General features: G+C 38.7%; 1 protein-coding gene across 6 annotated transcripts in view; it reads left to right on the plus strand.

Annotated features, from left to right (window-relative positions):
* Nucleotides 1-20,675, plus strand: part of CCDC83 (coiled-coil domain containing 83) — a 46,938-nt gene that overhangs the window by 20,595 nt on the left and 5,668 nt on the right. For all 6 annotated transcript variants that reach the window (XM_049620183.1, XM_049620202.1, XM_049620160.1 and 3 more), the window contains 4 exons: nucleotides 1,263-1,430; nucleotides 9,144-9,235; nucleotides 12,340-12,408; nucleotides 17,862-17,983. In XM_049620183.1, coding sequence (XP_049476140.1) covers nucleotides 1,263-1,430; nucleotides 9,144-9,235; nucleotides 12,340-12,408; nucleotides 17,862-17,983 — 451 coding nt within the window. The remainder of the gene's footprint in view (nucleotides 1-1,262; nucleotides 1,431-9,143; nucleotides 9,236-12,339; nucleotides 12,409-17,861; nucleotides 17,984-20,675) is intronic.

Here is a 20,675-nt window from a genome sequence, read left to right on the forward strand (position 1 = left end):
TCTCCAGTTCCATCCATGTTGCTACAAAAGGCCATATTTCATTCTTTCTCATTGCCACGTAGTACTCCATTGTGTATATAAACCACAATTTCTTTATCCATTCATCAGTTGATGGACATTTAGGCTCTTTCCATAATTTGGCTATTGTTGAGAGTGCTGGAGATAGCAGCAATCTAACCAAATAAGAGGACAGATCATCGGATAGGTTATAACAGTATTAATTGTTTAATGGCAACAAGTGCCATTTATTAAGGGATTTAAAAATATCTTATTTACATATTTGGAAAAAGGCATGTCTGGAGTCCTTCTGGCCCTCTGTACTGAAGAACATCCCTCTGGCCTGAATGGAGTGTCTCAGTCATTCCATAAACATTTATTGAGCACCAACTAATTGCCAGACTCTGTGCCAAGTGCTGGATTTACACACATGAATAAGATGTGGTCTTGCCTTCAGGGAGCTCTCAAACCAGATGGTGTGTGGCATTGAGACAAATAGCCATTCACTTCACTGTACCTTGTTCTTTGCATGCTTCCATTTCCAAAATATTTAGAAGCATGAGACCCCGCCTAAAGATTGAGTAACATATCACGTTTAGCAAGTGCATCAGGGTGAACTAAAAGTTTATACAGTTGAGATAGCTCAATTGCACATACTGTCCTAGTGAATTTATCTTTCATTCTGAAGGCCTTAATAAGTGGGGGCAGGAGAAGACATGGTATCATTTGGTATGATATGGTATCATTTGGTATGATATGATATCATTTCACACAAGGGAAGCCCAAACAATGAACTTTAGATAATGGAATCAGCCAACTTACAAAAAATGGTTGCCAAGGACAGCACAAGGATACAAGTTGAGGTCACTTTGCCCAGAGGCATAATGGTCAGAAAAATCACAATTTATTAATAAAAAGTATATGCAACATAATCTTGTACAAAAAAGGACTCTTATCAAGCTATCATGGGAATAATTTAAGCTTATGGGTTCCTAGGCATATAGGTTGTCTATTATAGCTGTCAGTCACGGCCTAAAACCACACATCTACTTTAAATTTGAAGTTTAATTTTACTTAGATTATGAATTATGAGGGATAAACAACAGTTCGAATAGTTTAGATTTCCTTTAATTGGAGTTAAAAGTTTGTATTTATGAATTAACAGCATTGTAGTATCAGACCTTAACTTCATAAAATCTGATTGCAACATATAATGGTTGCAAGAACAAAAGAAATGACATGGTATCTTTATTTTCTTTCAACAGATATGCACATGCAAATAAATAATGCTGAGAAACTATTTCTTGAGAAACTCAGTGAGAAGGAATACTGGGAAGAGTACAAGAACGCAGGGAGTGAACAACATGCTAAACTCATTATCTCCTTACAAAATGACATCAATACAGTTAAAGAGAATACAGAGAAAACGTCAGGTCAGTTGAGACAAAGCTAGTTTAAATTCAGTAGAAAATCTTCAGAGAGCAGCCCTGTGGTAGAAGGAAAAAAATGCACACTCCCTGAATCATTCTTTACTCTCTGCTATCAGCACAAGTAGCTATGAACCTAAGGGTGAAGGTGGAAAGAGAAGGTGGAGAAACTCTCCCAGGACTACCAGTGAAACTGAGAAGGATGGAGGGGTGGGTGCCGGGGCAGTGGAGAATCCCTGAGACCAGATGTCTTAGAGAAAGAAGCTTCGTTCAGCGGATGGTGTCTGTATGCTCCCACACGTAGGTCTGGGGCAATTCTATCGGGGTGGAGGCAGGGGGTCCTGGGACAGGGTTACATTAGAAAAGAAATTTACCTGAGACAAGCTTAAAACAGCGTAACCAAGCTATAAAACCAGAATCATTGTAGAGAAATGCCCAAGTAAATGCTAGGTTATGGTCAGAAAGAACTGAAGAACAAACATGAGATGGGAAATGGGAAGAACAAAAATGAGAAGGTATGGAGAAGGATGGCATCAGGTGAGATGAAACTTACCAGGACTAAATCTGGGAACCATGAGGCTACATGTCTGTCCCTGTGGCTAGCATAGTGGCTTAAAAAAAAACAAAAAATCAGAGACCCAGAGACAGAGAAGTCATGGGATAGAATAAATGGAGTGATCTGATGACCCAAAAGACCACTGTGGCTGGATGATAATTCTGAACCCAGCTGGTGATGGTGCCCTGTGTTGGGGAGGTGTTCCTGTGGCATAATTTCCATCCCCACCTCTGGGGCCCTCTTGGGATGTTCCACATCTAGACCAATTTTTCTGTAAAGTTCTCAGCTCAGGGCTTCTGCACCACGATGGTAGTATAAATTTGGCCCAAATCAGACTGGACTTGGAGTTCTAATCTTTCAAAAGGCTCTCCTCCTCAGAAGAAAAGTAGAGCATAAAAGGGACACCTTCCTACCCCTGTACATCCCCCAGTCACTCAGATACTCTCTGTAGATAAAACCACAATTACCAATTTCTCATATAGCCTCCATCAGAAATATTTTATATCAAAATATACAAAGCATGCTACAAATACAATATATGAACATTCTTATAGATCAGTACATATTAGGGTGTCTTCATTCTTCCAGTGGCTACTTTGTTTTGTTCTGTTACAATTTTTTTTTTTTTTTTTACCAGTCCCCTACTCACAAGCATTTAGGCTATTTCCTGTATTTTACTATTACAAATAATGCTGCAAAGAATATTCTTATATTTATATAATTTCATTTTTGGGTATCTCTAGGGAGGAATGGCTGGCCCAAAGAGCCTGTTTATTCATTTATTTTTTTATTTTGATAGGGATGGCTCTCTGTAGATCTTGTACCAAGTTTATTTCCCCCATATGGATGAAGATGCCTATGTTCACACATCTTCAACAGCAGGGATGTTAGCTAACTTTTTTTGTTGTTTGTCAGTCTTAAAAATAGAAAATGGTATCTTCTTGTGGTTTTAATTTCCACTTCTCTTATTATAAGTGATAGTGAGTATCTTTCATAAGGTCAGGATATGTACTGAATTTCCTTTTCTGTGAATCATCTGTTTGTATCCCTTGCCCATTTTTCTACTGTGTGATGGAGCTCTTTACCTTTTAAGGAAATTAGCTCTTTAACTGTGATATAAAATACAAGTATCTTCCTTATTTGTCACTAGTTTTCTGTTTGTGGGGTATATTATGAAGACATTTTGTAGTTTTGGAGTGCCCAAGTTCAGTTTTTATTTTAAGATATCTGAGATTATAAATAGTCTAATATTTCTTCTATTAGCCATATTTATGGCTTCATTTTAATATTTAAATCTTTGGGTTTTTTGTGTGTGTCTATGAGGTGGGAAACCAACTTTATGTTTTGCCAGATGTTTTTCCAGTTGTCCTAACATCACTTCTCAGATAACTCATTTTAACCTTACTGATTTGAAATGCTGATTTTATCATACTTTAATTTCCCATGTGTATTTGGGTCTCTCTTATCTTTCTATTCTGTTCCATTGATCTATGTGTTTGTGTACCAGTATCATACTTTTAAAATAGTTATTGTTATGGCATGTTTAAAATTTTTTAAGTTTTTCCCCAACATTTCTTTATTTTATATTTTTAAATTAAGAAGAGTCATCTTCTCAGATAAACTTATTATGTTGATCAGAAATTTGGATGATTTCTTTCGGTTGAAAATTGTCATGCTGTTGAATCCAACTTTGGGATGATGGTAATGACATTTATACACTGAATAACTTCCTGGTTGAACCTTGGTCTGTAGCCAACTTTAGGTGTCATGGGAAGTAGTTGTTATGGGCTTGTTTTACTTGTCATTGAATTTAGGCATTTCTCCCAACCACGCAGTTAGCAGCAGCAACTCTGCCTGGGGGCTATTAAAATATTGGGGCCATTAATTGGAAAATGAATATGAGCAGAACACTTGCATCTATTTTTCTGGAGCCTTACTAGTATAGTGCCCTTTTTCTCCCCCACTGCCTCTCTTCTTCCACGATTTTTCTGGAATTTTTCTCCCACAACCGTGATCATGGACTTTGTGTTAGTTAGACTGGGTTTACTAGCAAGGAACAGGTATTTTAGGGACTGGGCGGGGGGAGTTACTGAAGGAGGATATTAAAATAAAATTCTTTAGTCTCAGTTAAACTGGAGTGGCAATATAACAGACACCACATCAGAGTAAACTGAGATACCACCATGCAAATGAGGCAGAAAACTGGTTTCATACCTTCAACCACTGAATTCCAGTCTATAAAAGGAGTTGGATAAGTCAAACAAAGATTGTTGGAAATTAGGGGACAGTGTTTAGAAAGAGACCTTGGTGTGCTTTACATCCTACATTGTCCCCCAAACGGGCAGGTGAAGGGTAATTCCTCCTTCATCTCAAATCAAGACGGAGGGTCTTCAAGGGAATGCCTCTGATTATTCAGTATGTGTCTCCTGAAGTTTGGGAGGCATGGAGGTCTAGTTTATGACCCACCCCTGAGAAGTCTAAGGAATAATGGACTAACTAATCATTCTGTCAGCAGAGCAAATATGAGGAGGCTGCTGACCTGAGCTAGGGCTGTGTCTTAGTCCATTCAGGCTGCTGTAACAAAGTGCATTGAATGTGTGGTTTATAAACAACAGAAATGTATTTATCACAGTCCTGGAGGCTGGAAAGTTCAAGACCAAGGTGCCAGCAAATTTGGTGTCTGGAGAAAATCCACTGCCTGGTCCATAGGCAGCCATCTTTGGTGGAAGGGGCAAGAGAGCTCTCTGGAGTCTCTTTTGTAAGGGCACTAATCCCACTCACGAGGGTTCCACCCTCTTGACCTAATGACTTCTCAAAGACCCCATCTCCAAATGCCATCACACTAAGGGTTAGGTTTCAACATATGAATTTGGGGGGACACAAATATTCAGTCTGCAAGAGGCTACAATTTCAAGAATTTGTTATGGCAAAGCACGAAAGAGTTTTTCTTGTGAATATGCTATGAGGGATGGCTAGTACGCTGTCCAGTTAGATCTTGGTGATGATGTTCCAACAGAGGAATTAGAGGCCAGCATGTAAGGGAGGAAGGAATATATTGAGAGCCAGAGGCCAAAGGAAAAGTTGTTAGCCAGCCATTAAGGACAGTACATCACCCGCATCAAGGGAACTCAGGTGAAATAACTAGCAATGGGGAAGGTGGTCCTCTGAAGAACCTATAAGAACACCTCCATGAAAAAGACATCAACCTTAAGCATCAGCTAGGACCAGAAAGTGCAACATTAACTTGAGACAGTATCTGTCAAGTGAGAGCTTTCTTGTCCCTTTCCATGCTTCCCTTCATCCCTAAGGGAAGAGGAAGCTCAAATCAGAGGATATAGTTGTGCATCTAAGCTGGAAGGAAATAGCCAGAGTTTTGAATAAAATTTAAAGTTTTGTTTATTACAAAAGACTGGATATATAAATTACCAATTGAGAACCTCTTATCATCACAAAGGAAGCAGAAAAATCAGAAATTTGCCACATATCTTGTTGAGATAATTACTAGCTTCACAGTATGAATTTTAAAGGGAAGAGAAAAAACTGAGGTTCCTTGATGTCCCATGGTCATGTTTGTTGAATATAACACTTATAATGAGGAATAGAAAGTTTGAAGATGGTAACAGAAGCCTATCAGATAAGTGGTGGCTATAGGGATGGCTCCTCTCTACATTTATCTCTCACGGACTGTCTCCTTCAGATGTTCCTCTGCTTTGCTTTGCTCTGTCCTGTCCCCATACTCTTCTTGCTTCCCAAAGACCAGTTCTTGCAGTTTTCTCCATCTCCTTCCCTATAGCCTAAGACCCCTGAGATTCTGAAGAGCTGGAGTGATCACCTACCTAATCAGAGATGAGCAAAGACCTTTGTCCATGCCTCCTCGTGGGTAATGAGTCAGCCCCAGCACAAACCATTCTGTGGTCAGCTATCCAACACTGCCTTATTCAGTATGTCCCTGAGCTCTAGAAGGAAGCGGGAGGAAGCACCTAGAGCTTCTTCCCTGAACTTGAACTGGGAAATGTTGGGATAGTGGGTATAGGAAACATGGTCACTAATGTATCCAGGACAAGGCTCTGACTCTCAATAAAAGGATGAAGCCCAGCAATACAGAAAGCGTGGGGTTATTAAGAGTCATTAGCTATCAGAGCCACAGAGCATTTTTACTTTTGCCCTTCACCAGACATACAGGACAGGAATCTCTAAAATTTCTTTGTACGCTAATAGTGAGTTAAAAGATTTGGGTTCAAATACATTTACAAAAAAGTAGCATTACTTCTTTGAACATTAATTTCTTCATCTGTAAAATGGGAGTCCCCTGGTGATCTTCAAGAGAGAGTACAAGAGAGGCCACCACCACAGGAGGGGGGGTGGTCAGTAGGGTGAAGTTGTGTGACACCGACACGTGTGAAAAGTGGACAACAGACCCCCAGAGAGCTGTGGAGGAGCAAACCAACTCAGAGCAGATACAACAGGGAAGGTAGAACAATGCAAAGCCAGCTTCAGCCAGGGGGGCTTTGAGCTTGGCTTCTGAGAAGTGGCCACAGAGACAGGAATCTGAGCAGTCCAGAGTTTAAAGCACAAAGCCATAGTCGCCCATGCTCAAACTTTTATGAGGAGACATTTATATACTCATAGCTTCTTTGGCTGTATTCACAAATGTGTGGTTAATAACTATTTCTCAAAACATCTTGTGAATCACAAAAGAGAGCAATGAGACTTTTACATGCTCCCTTGTGCTTGTTACTCTGCTTTTAAGAAGATAAAAAGTCCACTGAATTCTATATGGAACTTGGAACAGAGCTGGATATTTTTGTTGCTGTTTTAGTGTTAATATGGCAATAGAAAGAGGTATAACTTTAGTCCGAGCATATCTGATCATCTGTTTTTTATGATTTACAGCAAAGAATTAATATTTAATGTTATCAAGCTCCCAGTTTTACGGTTTCTTCAGATGCTAAGAATGAAAAATCCACTGTAACTAAACTCCTGACCCATAGCAACTTTTAGACTGCTTGTTGTGTTTTGTTGGGTAGAAATTTCAAATAAATATCCAGCCTTAGTCTAGTGGACTAGGTACTGAATTGAAAACAATTTCTATCAGAGATGAGATTGGAATGATTAAAATATTCAAGTGATTACCCCGGATAAGAGTAAGAAAAATACAGGCTATATAGATGAGTACATGTGCGTTGGAATAATGAAGAGTTTCATTTTCTTATTCTCCAGATGTCAAGTTAGACTAGTCCCCAAAACGCAACTCTTGTGTTTGTTAACTGCTGCCTCAGTCAGACACTCCTGTTCCAATTCTGTTAGAGGCAGAAACTGACCCGCCCCCTTTCTGGCCACTGGGCAACCTGGGAGAGCTCCCCCTTCTCGCCCTCCCCTCCCCACCACAGTCACAACTGAAGGCCATCGTTTGCTGCTGCCCTACCTAGTGGTGAAGCCTCAGATCACTGCCCGCCAAAGACTTGCACATTTAATTTTCTTCAACATATTCTTCATTATCTGTTGTGTCCCAGAGACTGCAGGAGAAGAAAGGTATGGAAGAGGAATTTTTACTCTGGTCCCCTTTCCAGAACCTCAGCTCCAACCTACTAAAAGACCAGATCTGCAGATCTCCTTCCCTATAGCCTAAGACCCCTGAGAGTTCTGCTTTGACGGACTTGCTCTGGGGAGAAAATGTTCCCTTTGAAACAGTGTCCTAAATGGCAGTTAGGTTCCACAGCACCACTCTTACAAAAGTATTGTTTAGTTACAGAATAAGTTAAATGGGTTTCTGTGGACCAGTACAGAAATCTAGCAAATACTTATCTTTCAGATGTTATAAATAAAATACAACTAATGGCGACTTATAACATAGATGCTATCATCAGGTACAACTGACTTTGATTATTCTCAGATTTGTGTAGTGTGGTTCCCTCCTGTTGCACATTGCTGACTACCTCACCTCATTCAGTCTTTACCTCCTCAAAACTTTCTCTGAAATGGAGAATTTTAGTTCTGCTTCATCACACATATCACCACCCAAAATATTATTTATTTGGTTGGTTACTTACGGTCAGGCTTCCGTACTGGAATGTACCTGTCATAAGGGCAGGTGATTTGTTTCTTATTCAGCAGTGTTCCCAGCGCCTTAAGTAGTGTCCTGCACATCAGAACACATTGCTGCTGGTTTGTTGAATAGAAGATTAACAAACTGGACTCATTATGCACCTTTCTTCCTCTCCACTCTCTACAGAGACCTTAATGTCACTACTTCACTTTCCTTAAACAGAAGTGTTGATATGATCGCTAAGCATCTTTCAAGGCCTAAGATTTTATGATCCTTTGCTCTCTCCTTTCTGACTATGACACAAGAACTTTTGGAAAGAATAAAGAATCCTGCATTTCTTCATATCTCTCCTCCTTTCTTGCTCTGAGCCCAACTCAGACCCAGGGGCTGACTTCCACAGCCCCTCCACACCTCTCCCTTCTTCTGGCTCTGTCTTTCCTGCCCACAGAGACACATGCCTAGAATACTGGAAATTTAGTTAGATGAAGTCAGAGTACAGGATGTTTCTTGTGCAGATAATCAGATCTTCTTTATGTTTCCATTGTGCAGTCAGAAGTGTGTGATATGAAAGGTAGATCGCTGCACACATACTAAAGTATTGGGAATTCTCCCTTTGGAGAGACAATTCTTTGAAAATACAAATATTCTTGGAAGAGATATCATCTTAAACCAATTCACATTAAGGTGTTAGTAAATTATTGGAGCATTTCTTCTAATTGAAGGTACTAGATGCTTCAGTAAAAATGTACCCTGAAAATTCAGGGGGGAAAAATATGTAGAAAGGAGGGGGAAGATCATGGAAGATAACATTTATGAACACCATAGTTTTACCTAGGATTAGTCTTTTTTTTAATTTTTTTAATATTTATTCAGTTTTTGAGAGAGAGAGAGTGAGAGAGACAGAGCGCAGTGGGGGAGGGCCAGACAGAAAGGGAGACGTAGAATCTGAAGCAGGCCACAGGCTCTGAGCTGTCAGCACAGAGCCTGACATGGGGCTCTAACTCACGGACAGCAAGGTCATGACCTGAGCCAAAGTTGGACACTTAACCAACAGAGCCACCCAAGCACCCCTTTCCTAGGATTAATCTTGTTGAGACTTCTAATTTTCTTTTTAAAGAACACTATAAAGTCACTCTGGAAGATGCTAGAAAGAGAATAATCAGAGAAACTTTGTTGCAACTGGATCAAAAGAAGGAATGGGCCACGCAGGTATATTTCAATTTTCTTAAAAACAAAAGTTCTTCCCCTACTTTTTTCTCACGGTATATAACAATGATTAAGATCTTGAGTTCTAAAGTTAGTTTAGTTTAAATCACAGCTGTACCACTTACTGGGAATATAAACTAAATTTATTACTTGACTTTTCTGGGCTTCAGTTTCCTAATTTATATATATATATATATATATATATATATATATAAAGATTGGCAATTATATTTACCTTTAAAGAATAGTATGAGGATTAAATGAGATTTTTTTTTTTAATTTTAGAGTGGGGGGAAGGCGGGGGGGGAGGAATCTTTTTTTATATATATTTGTTCATTTTTTGAGAGAAAGCATGCCCATGCATGTGAGTGAGTGAGTGAGGGAGGGGTTGGGGAGGAGACAGAGAATCTGAAGTGGACTCTGCACTGATAGCCAGGAGCCCCATGTGGATCATGATCTGAGCCAAAGTTGGATGCTTAACTGACTGAGCCACCCAGGCACTGAGAGAGAGAGAGAGAGAGAGAGAGAGAGAGAGAGAGAGAGAAAGAGAGAGAATCTAAAGCAGGCTCCATGCTTAGTGTAGAGCCAGGCATGGAGCCTGGCACAGCACTCGATTCTACTATCCTGGGATCATTGACCTGAGCCAAAATCAAGTCAGATGCTCAACTAACTGAGCCACCCAGATTGGGGCACCCCGGGTGCCCCTAAATGAGATGATTTAAGTAGCATAGTGACTCATAAAAAATAAAAAAATAAAAAAGAGCTCAGTAAATGGTTACTCAGTTATTTTTAAGTAATAATAATGACTACAACAAATTATCAAATAAAAGTTTTGGATGTATTATAGAATGAAATATGATTTGTCTAAAAAGTACTTTCATATATATCCAAACCTAAGAAAGTACTCCACATTGCTAGAAGTTTAAAGACTTGGGACATAAAAAAATGTTTGAGATATGGTTTCCAATATTATATGTTTTCTAATCCTTTTGTTTTTCACAAAACATCTGAATCTTTTCTTTTCACTGTTCTTCCCCTGTCCCCAGACTACCTTCTCAGTTAGTGAGGTCCCCACTGGGATTGTCTCTTCATCAAGAATATCTCTTCTTCAGAATCATAAGCACTGGTCTTCTCTAAAGTTCCTCATTGAATTTCAGTTGCTTTGGTTTGTTGCTTACGTGTTAGTTTAGTTGTTCTTTCAGTTACCATCCCATTGCATGATTTTTACAGATCTATGCAAATATAGAGGATTATGGAGAACTTGCCAATAGTTTACTGCCCATAAAATTCAGCCCCTTTGTGACAGAATATGATTAAATGGTGAAATCAACATTAAAATGATCTGAACATAGTTAAGATGATTAAAAATGCATCTGTAAATCAAATATCTTTCAAATATACATATTCAATATATAATGAAGACTGTTCCAGATACTGTTCTGAGCCTTTTATATTTATGTCTCTCAATAATCCTATAAGGCAGGGACTTGCTAATGAGAAGGCTGAAGCACAGAGAAATTTTGTGACTTTCCCAGAGCAAGTGGCAGAATCGAGAGATTCAATTTAAGGTGTCTTCTTCAGATCACTGCTCTTAATCGTTACACTATACATTTTCTTTTCTCTACATAATTCACACACATAAATGAAATTTCCCCATTTTTATCTGGCTGTTTTAGCATACATTTAACTTCTGATAATCCACTGTTGTACAACCTCGGCTGCAATGTGGGAGTCACCTGAGAAATTGGTTAACTCAGTCAGTGCCTGGGTCCTGTGCACAGAGATGCTCATGTAATTGACCTACAATGTTGCATTGGCTTCTGGATTTTTCAAACTGTCCAGGAGATTCTAGCGTATGGCCAAAGTTGAAAACCTCTGCTCCACTTTTGGTAAATGAAGCCATTAGCCATCTAACTTCAGTTATGAGCTATGTCCTGCTTTTGTTCAAATGAAATTCTGTGTTCCAGGAAACCTTAGAATTATCAGTTGTAGCTGGAGTATAAAAGTTCCTAGCTCCTGGGGAATACAGGTCCACTCTTAGTTTAATTAGTGTGATTTAAATAAAAAAATTATTGCAAACCTTCCAACACTAAAGACTTAGATAAATTTATTCTTAACATAGTTTTAAATTATTCCTGTGAATGCTTATGATCTATAGGAGTTTTCCTAATTTCTCTTCTTTAGGTTGTGCCCTTCAGTCACTGAATATGGAATTTATAACATGGTATCCATATAAAAGTACCTCACAGATAAATACAATCTTTCATCCACTATAAAGTTCGAGTGAAACTATAAATATACAAGTAATTGAAAATGAATTTACATTTTGTGAACCTACTGACAAAGTAATACTTTTCCTGTTTTCTTCATCTAAAATAACTTTCTCCAGAAGACTGTCTAGCTACAGCCTGCTACCCTGAAACTATTTGCTATTAAGTTTTTAAATATGTATATTGTTATTACTGACATACAGAAATATCTCAAATTAAAAAGGTGGTAATAGAATCTATTCATGCTTTTTGCTATATGTTGGATTACGACTGTGACCATAAACTTGAAGAATAGTTGATCACTGCAGTTCAGCCACCTTAATTATGGAGCAGATCACTTCTTTTTTTTAACATTTATTTTTGAGAGAGAGAGAGAGAGAGACAGTGCGAATGGGGGAGGGGCAGAGAGAGAGGGAGACACGGAATCCGAAGCAGGTTCCAGGCTCTGAGCTGTCAGCACAGAGCCGGATGCAGGGCTTGAACCCACAAACCTCAAGATCATGACCTGAGCCAAAGCCGGATGCCCAGCTGACTGAGCCACCTAGGTGTCCCATAGGAGCAGATTACTTAATGATTGATTTCACCATGGCAATCAGGTTCATTCACAATAGAAGCCAAATTGAATGGATAACTGCTATCGAGTTCTCTAAATCACCTGTATTAGGCAGTGCAAATCAGCAAAAATAATACAATAGGAGAATAAAGAACAACTGAAGCAAAAGTTCTTAGGTATGTTTCCAAAGTAATTGCAAAACATAAGTTAAAATGAATGATCAGCTAAGGTGATGTTGAACCACCATGTTACAATTCTTCCTTAATACAGAAACTTTCTTTTAGAATGCCATAAGGTTCATTGACAAAGGCAGCTACCGAGAGATCCGGGAGAATGACTGGCTAAAAAGAGAGGTGAGTGGAATTTTAAAAGCAATTTCTTCTTTCTCGTTTTTTTGAACTGAAAATGACTTTCATTTATGAGCTAAAGGCATGGGAAAAACACAGATTTGTGGCTAGCTGAGGTAAAATAAAATTCAAGTGGAATCCTAATCTTATTATAAGCTGTTACTCAATGAGTACCATCAACAATTTCATTAATAATCAGAAGTCATTTTTTGACATCATAATTAATGCAATATACTCAAATGTTTGAAGTTTCTCATGCCCTAAATTGATCTGGTCTTTCTCAAGACGCTACTTCCTTCTGGGTGGTGGGAGGAAGGCTAAAGGATCATTCTAACCTCATTCTCTGCTGTTTTTAATTGCCCCTTTGGGATGCAAAGGATGCCCCTTTGCATAAAGGTTCAGTTGTTTGAATTTCCTTACTTCCCCCTGCACTTCTCGAAGATGGACCCTGTTGTATAAGAAGGTGGGGTTACATGCCCTCTTGTGGGGCGTATTATTAAAGAGGGTTCAGATCTATGGGATTTCCTTTGGACCTTTGCTCCCTCTGCCTTTCATCTGTAGAGGACATGCATCTGTCTCCTCCCTGCACTAGTGACTTCTGAATGGACTGCTCTAGCCTTTTGGACATTGTGTTGCAGCCAACACCAAACCCACAATTACAGCCATTTGCCAATGATCCAGATGCCCCTGCCCACTGCAGTCTCTATATCCTATCCTAGCTTGGTCCTTAGACTGTCTTCACACCTCCCTCTGGAAAGCATGCAGAAACCAGTGGACCCAGCATGCTGCCTTAGACTCAACTATCTACTTGTCTCCCTATACCAGTGCTACAATATTGCTCTTGCTGAATGTGATCATGTGAGGACTTATAGACCTTCTTTGTTATGAGGCACTGTCCTGTTTTCCTTACATTGTACATACTAGTCCCTCTGCCTTATCTCCTTACCTTCTCAGCCTCCTCTGCCTGGAAAACTCCGACTCTTTCTTTAGACACAGACCTTGATGACTAATTTCTTTCTGAATCATTTTGTATTTCCCCCAGAAAGTCTTGAGTACTTTTTCCTCAGCGCTTTCTTGTTTCATTGTAACTCTTGCTAAAATATGTTGAAATTGTCTGTTTATGCATCTATCTCCTCATTGCACAGAGCAGGCTATGCTTTTTCAACTATATGTCCATGAAAACTAATACATAATCTATGTTCACTAAATAGTTATTGAATGAAAGAATGTCTATGAGTATAGATATACTCATTGGAGCAATGAATCAAGTACATGGCTTAGATCTTGGGTGAAGATGTGAGAGCATGTTATTGGATATAACAGGTAGATAATCTTTGGTCTAGATGTTACAAGGGTGCTACAGAAAATGTGTAAAACTCACTACTTTGAAATTGCCTTTACATTCAAACAAGGAGTCACCCAAACTGTGCTTAAATACCATCTATGAAAGAAAACTCAGTATCTTTTGAAAGAATTCACTTCAACTACACACAGCTCTTGTTGGCAAGTTATATGTATGTCATTCTCAAATCACTAACATGTGATTTCTTCAGCATTATACTTTAGCTCTATACCTATATTTTTATTTGCCTACCAAATATTTCCACATGGATGTCCCAAAGGTACTCAACATACCTAAAGCAGAACTCATTAAATTTCTCCTTAAATTTTCACTTCTTGCATTTCCTTTTTCACCATCTGCTCAGACACTTGAAGTAAAACTGTCACTGTCACCTTCTTTTCTTTTTTCCCTGCCTCCTATTTGGCTGAACAGTATTGGTGAGTCTAGGAAACAAGGGATTTAAAAATTAATGTGCTTTCTATAATATTGACAATTATCTTTAAGTTGCCTTCATAAAGTCATGGTCAATAGGAGTCCATACTACTTCCAAAATGAATCAAGAGGAATCCCCAGTTTTGAAAAATGAATATTGATTTTAAAAAACTCACAGTGAAGGGCTTAATCAGCTCAGGGTCGGACTCTTGACCTCAGCTCAGGTCTTGATCTCAGGGTCATGAGATCAAGCCCTGCTTTGGGGTCCATGCTGGGTGTGAAGCCTACTTAAAAAAAACAATAATAATAATAATAATAACATAATAACAAAATAAGTTAAATTAAAAAATTTAAAAACTCAAGGTGAGCTTAACAGTTAAAGAGTATTAGGGAAGAGTTTAGTTTTGATACTTTTATTGAATACAATAGTATAATCCTAATTATAGTAATTTCACAATTCAAACCTTAAATCCTATAAGATGTTATAGATATTAGGTTCAGAGAAAATGATGGCAAACATTTATATTTGACTGATAAGAAAGGCTTTTTTGGTGTTTTGAGCCTTCCTACTAAAGCCACAAATTACATTTTGTTTTGTTTTCTTCTCAGAATTCAGTAGAAATAAAAGACACAAAAAATGTCAAATCTAATTAAATCATGAACAAAAGAGCTTAGTAATAAAGGACAAATCATTTTAAGGAAATTTAGTAGATTTAATTTCTCCTTATTTCAATAAATATTTATTTTAGCATTATTAAATTTACTCCCAAAATTAATTAAAACCATCTCTGGTTATAAGTATTATCATAAGAATTGAAAATTGCCTGGAAATGGAATAATGTATGTCAATTAATTTCTTTGAGGAAGGTTTAGAATGAGTAACAAGGGATATTTAATAATGGAACTCCTGAAAATATTTCTCCATATAACCATCTTTCAACAATAACCAAACAGTTAGATCTGTGGGAAGGATATGAAATGTCCCCTGCATGACTTCCATTATCTGGTTTTATTTAGTACGCATATTAAGGAAATGAAGAAAAACTGAAATTAACAAATGACTTAGACTAACTCAACAAATGGAAAGCAAATAAAACTAGACAAAGAAAGGGATTCAAAGAGGTTAGTAATCAGAGTTTCAAGGGTGAGGAGGCATAAAACTAACTGGGAACTTGCAGGGGAAAATTTCAAGAACATGCATTTAATTCAGGATCCTAGGTCTCTGACTTATAATAGTTTTAACTAAATTCTTTCTCAATTTCTTGGATATTTGAGGATGGGGAAGATGAGGAAGGAAAAGCGGTCTTCTACTTCTTCATTTTCAGTTTCTTACCCTAGAAATCTAAAGGTACTTTTCATCTCCCTAACATTTCAAAAGGCTGGAAAGGAGACATTAATTGCTGAGAACCTTAGTTAGTAGTCCAAAGGGGTACGTGATGCCACAAGACATCCTTAGCTTGAGAGGTCGGACCCCAAGGGGCCCTCATTCCAAGCTTTGGAAGAAGACCAAAAACTGTGTGTGCTGCCTCCCAAGCATGCCAAGTCCTTGGGTCAAACATTTCCAAATGTTCTATCAATTCCTTCTGTTTACAACCTCTAAATATAATTTCTTCTCATCCTTTGACATTTGAAAATTATTAACTTTTCTTTAAGGCATTCAAGCCTGTAATTGAACTGTTTATCTCCCAACACATGAGATCCTAAAGCACCAGCCCCTTGCTTTCTAATTTAGTATTATGGACTCAAACGGTTTTGCTAAATTGTTTAAGGCAGGTAAAAAATATATGCTTTTCTTTTGAACTCCAAGCCACCAGCAATATTTGAGCTTTTTTTTTTTTTAAGATTTTATCTTTAAGTAATCTACACACCCAACGTGGGGCTCGAGCTCACAACACTGAGATCAAGAGTTGCACGCCTTACCAACTGAGCCAGCCAGGCACCCCTATTTGAGCCTTTTCTATGGTACCAGTGTTGTTTTATGTTACAAATATTTGTGTATTTGTTCACTGCGTTGTAAACTTCTTTGAAGGAAGAAGCTATGCCTTATTCACTTTTGTGTCCCTCTGTCTCGCACAGAATCTTGCCCATAGTAGGAATTCAAGCATGTAATACATGACTTATGTGATAGAGATAGGAATGTGGTAATATACGGAATGTTTCCCAAATCAAAAATACAATAAATATATTTAATTACAAATCAAAAATGTTAGCTATCTAAGTACTCTTGGCAACTCCTAACAAGAAATACTGAATCTAAACCCCTGAACCTTTTTTGTTTCATCATATTCTTCTGAAATACTTTTTCCAGTTTATTTTCTATTATTCTTACCAGTCTATTGCTTTCTCTTTTGTACTGTTGCTTCTAATTTTGCTATCGTCCTGACCTCTTTCTGTGAGCATCTCTCAGGGCAGCACCTGTATAGCTCATACTATATGAGGCAGGGAGAAAGGTGAGTTGGGAGTTCTGTCTAGTAACATTCTGTGTATTTTTCCCACTATCAAGCCTTCTTTAGACAAAAGTTATCAAAATACACTTCTTAAAGACTGATGGGGATTCTGTCAATAGAAGCAGCATGTTCATATTTAAGTTAGCCACATTTCTTTACTAAACGTCAAACCTGCTATGTCTGTCAATGACCTTCCATCACCTGCAAAAAAAAAAACTAGTGCTTTATTATGCTAAGTGAAATAAGTCAGTCAGAGAAAGACAGATATCATATGTTTTCACTCATATGTGGAACTTGAGAAACTTAACAGAAGACCATGGGGGAAGGGAAGGGAAAAAAAATAGTTACAAACAGAGAGGGAGGAAGACAAACCATAAGAGACTCTTAAATACAGAGAACAAACTGAGGGTTGATGCAGGGGGTGCAGGGGAGAGGGGAAATGGGTGATAGGGATTGAGGAGGGCACTTGTTGGGATGAGCACTGGGTATTGTATGTAAGCAATGAATCACAGGAATCTACCCCCCAAATCAAGAGTACACTGTATACACTGTATGTTAGCCAACTTGACAATAAATTATATTAAAAAAAAAAAGAAAAACTAGACCCGTTAGCATTATTTGGCTCTTCCCTAATTGTCCAATTTCTCTCCTACTTCTCCCCGCTTACACTTTGTAGCTATCTACACCAAAATGATTGTGCCTAACATGTGGTTCCTTCTGCCTAGAATGTACCCTCTTTTGTTGCCTAGAGAATCCCTACTTGGCCTTCAAGATCCAGATTAGATGTCATCTCCTCTATTAATTCCCCTCTATCCCCTACACTAGACATAGGGTGAACCTCCCACCGTACCTGGACAGCTTCGTTATGGTTTGATCACACTGTTTTCTGTTTTTATCACCATCTTCCCCCACTTACATGGATAAGTTAATTAGTCTTATTTTTGTTTATCTATACCTCCAGCTCATAGATAAGTCCAGTGATGTTTTTGAAGGGTAGGAAAGGACAACTCCTACCATTCACTAATAACTGCCTTGCCAGAAAAGTACTGCACATAATCTAGAAAAGAGACCCACCTATTCCTTCTTAGAGAGGAAGGACAAAACAAACCCAGTAATCAATAATACAGGATAGATCTTCCCCTTAGGCAAATGGATTTTTAAGAGTTGAATTTCTTATAGAAGACTAGATAGAAGTAAGTCAACAAGTACCAACATTCATTCTCTTCTTCTGAAAACAGATTGCAAATCACAGGAGGGAAATTGAAGAATTAGAAAATACTATTCATAAACTGGAAGAAGAAAACTTGGTGCTTATTGATCAACTATTCAACTGTAGACTTGTGGATCTCAAAATACCCAGGTGAAAGTCATTAGCATATCTAGAAAGTAGTTTGTCAATGTTTGTATCTGTAAAAAAGTTATTTTTATTTATTTTTTAATGTTTATTTTATTTTTGAGAGAGAGACAGAGTGCAAGCAGGGGAGGGGCAGAGAGAGAGAGAGGGAGACACAGAACCTGAAGCAGGCTCCAGGCTCTGAGCTGTCAGCATAGAGCCTGCTGTGGGTCTCGAACCCATGAACCATGGTTCACCCATGAACCATGAGATCATGAGCTGAGCCAAAGCCATACATTTAACCAACTGAACCACCCAGGCACCCCCAAAAGTTATTATTTTTAAAAGATGATTTAATATTTGATGCTCCAGCAAGATGACAATTGTTGAAAAGAAAAGAACTCACAAAACAGCCATGATGAAGGTGTAATATTATAATCGACCATTGGTACAGTACAAACTGTGGCTTGCTTTTTCTAGCAATGCACTATAGTCATAATAGCAAACACTTAACATGAATATCACAACTGCTGACCTTCAAAAGCCTCCACGTCAGCAGGGAAGAGAGGCATAAAAATCAAAGCATACTTGTGAAGCAGAAGAAGTATGAGGTGTGGAGTTAGCACAACGAGGAAGTGATCAACTTTGTGGTAACTTCCTGGAGGTCTTCTGGGCTTCTAGTTACCTTGTGGACTGTACAATTGTTTCCTTTAGTAGTTAATGGAAGAGTCAAACTATCTTGTAGGCAGAGAAAATATTCCTGCACAAGAGAAACCAAATGTGTATTTTAGGTTCTTTTCCTTGCCTGACAAAAGAATTCTTAATACACCAGCCTTGAGGAAAACTAGGGCCCTGGAATATGGATTAAAACTCAAAGTAGTGATTATAATTTGGGCAGGTAGTCAGAAACAAGAAATAATCTAAATAGTAGCATGAGAAGGGAAAGAATCACACAAATGTAGGGTGTATATGTGTTCGATGGGAAACAAATGTCTACGTCTAGGAATTAAAGCAGAGAAATTCAACGTGGTAGAAGGACCATGAAAAAATTTCTACCCAAATTGTTCCTGTGGCTTGTGTGGCATGGAAAAATACCATTTGTGACATAATCAGGTATTTTTTGTTTACAAACTTCCTGATGTGTGGATACAGGTAAGTTGTGGGGGGTTTTGTTTGCTGGGCTAAGTGATGGGCATCAGGATACAAGATTGGAGAAACTGGGAGATAGGGCAGTTGCGCTGCAGGCTGAAAGCTGGGCGGGGCAGGGTAGAAAAAGGGGCCCTCTGCTCCCTTCCACAATGTCTGTGTGATGCCCTGCAGAGGTAGACACCAATGCAGATGAGGCAGGCAGTCAGGCCGAATGAATTGGCTGTTTCCTGGACGCTTGAATTCCCAGTCTCTTGAGCTGATGCTCTTGAGGGGTCCTCTGGGGAGGGGCCTCACTGTGCCCCATAATAGGCACACCCACTTGCCAGCTGTCTTCTGTCTGATCAGGTCTCCAGCTCCACTCTCCTGTCCTGCCTGCTGCTGCTGCCTTCTTAGCAGTCAGGTCTAATCTCCGCAGCCAGTGCTGGCTCTGTGGCTTAACAAGCACTGCTGTACCTGCCATCCACTGTCGTCTTTCCCTTAGGAAGGAGCTACCCTCCAAACAGATGACTCCACTTGCTGCTTTGATCAGCTCAGTCTGGCATATCTGATTTGGTGCTGCCATGGATGTGAATTACTAGTTACAACAAAGAGGAATTCCTTCACTGGCCAGAGAGAACTTGGCAGTGACAGGCAGGGAGAGGAGAAAATTTTAATGGAGATTCTCATTAAGTTGTTTGCCGTGTCCTATGCAATTTAACCCTATCCAATTTAACCCCTAACACCACAAAAATCTTCAGTAGAACTGGCAACGTTCATCAGTGCCTTGTGGGTTGATTTTCTTTAGTGAGAGATATGAGTGTTTTGTCTTGCCTTAGAGTTGGGAGAGATGAATTCAAAATCTGACCAAGCAAAAAGAAACAGCATGGGTGACATTTATAAGAACTGGGTTAGGTACCCTGGTATATGCTTCCAAGGATGGTTTTCCTTCATAACCAGCATTTATCACACTCACGATTACTTATTTAATGTCTGCTTCCTTGCTAGATTGTAAATTGTCTGAGGCAAGTGTTTAGGACATTTTACTGCATAAAGGAACAGAAATGTGTAAACACTTCATTTCTGTTACACTACTTTTCCAGAAGGGTAACTCCAAGCATATTCAGCAGCTTTTACTGTAACCCATTTTCAAGTCAAAGAAATATAACACATATTGCATATTTTATGGCAACTTCCATTTTCACCTATTTGTTGAGAACTCAGTCCTATATAATACTAGAAGGGGGTGAGAAATAGACACAAACTGTACCCAGAGGAAATAGAAAAAGTTGTTTTCCTATTTGGCTGAAAAATGAGGTATTCTAGCTAATAGAGTTACTACCTTTCCCATCCAATGCTCCCCAGACATTTTCCTTTCACAACTCACAAAGAACATCACAGTATTTGTTTAACACATGACAGGAGGTAAATGTCCACCAGAGGTGACTTCCCAGGGACTCCAGTGCCACAGAACTAGACTAAGTGCACCAATACCTATATAATAGCATTCTTTAAATATTTTCTATATCATCAAGTGTTGCCCTATGATGGTATAAAAATGACAATAAATTAATGATTGAGAAAGAATCCAGAT

This window comes from Panthera uncia, chromosome D1, assembly GCF_023721935.1.
Source record: "Panthera uncia isolate 11264 chromosome D1, Puncia_PCG_1.0, whole genome shotgun sequence".
Lineage (NCBI taxonomy): Eukaryota > Metazoa > Chordata > Mammalia > Carnivora > Felidae > Panthera > Panthera uncia.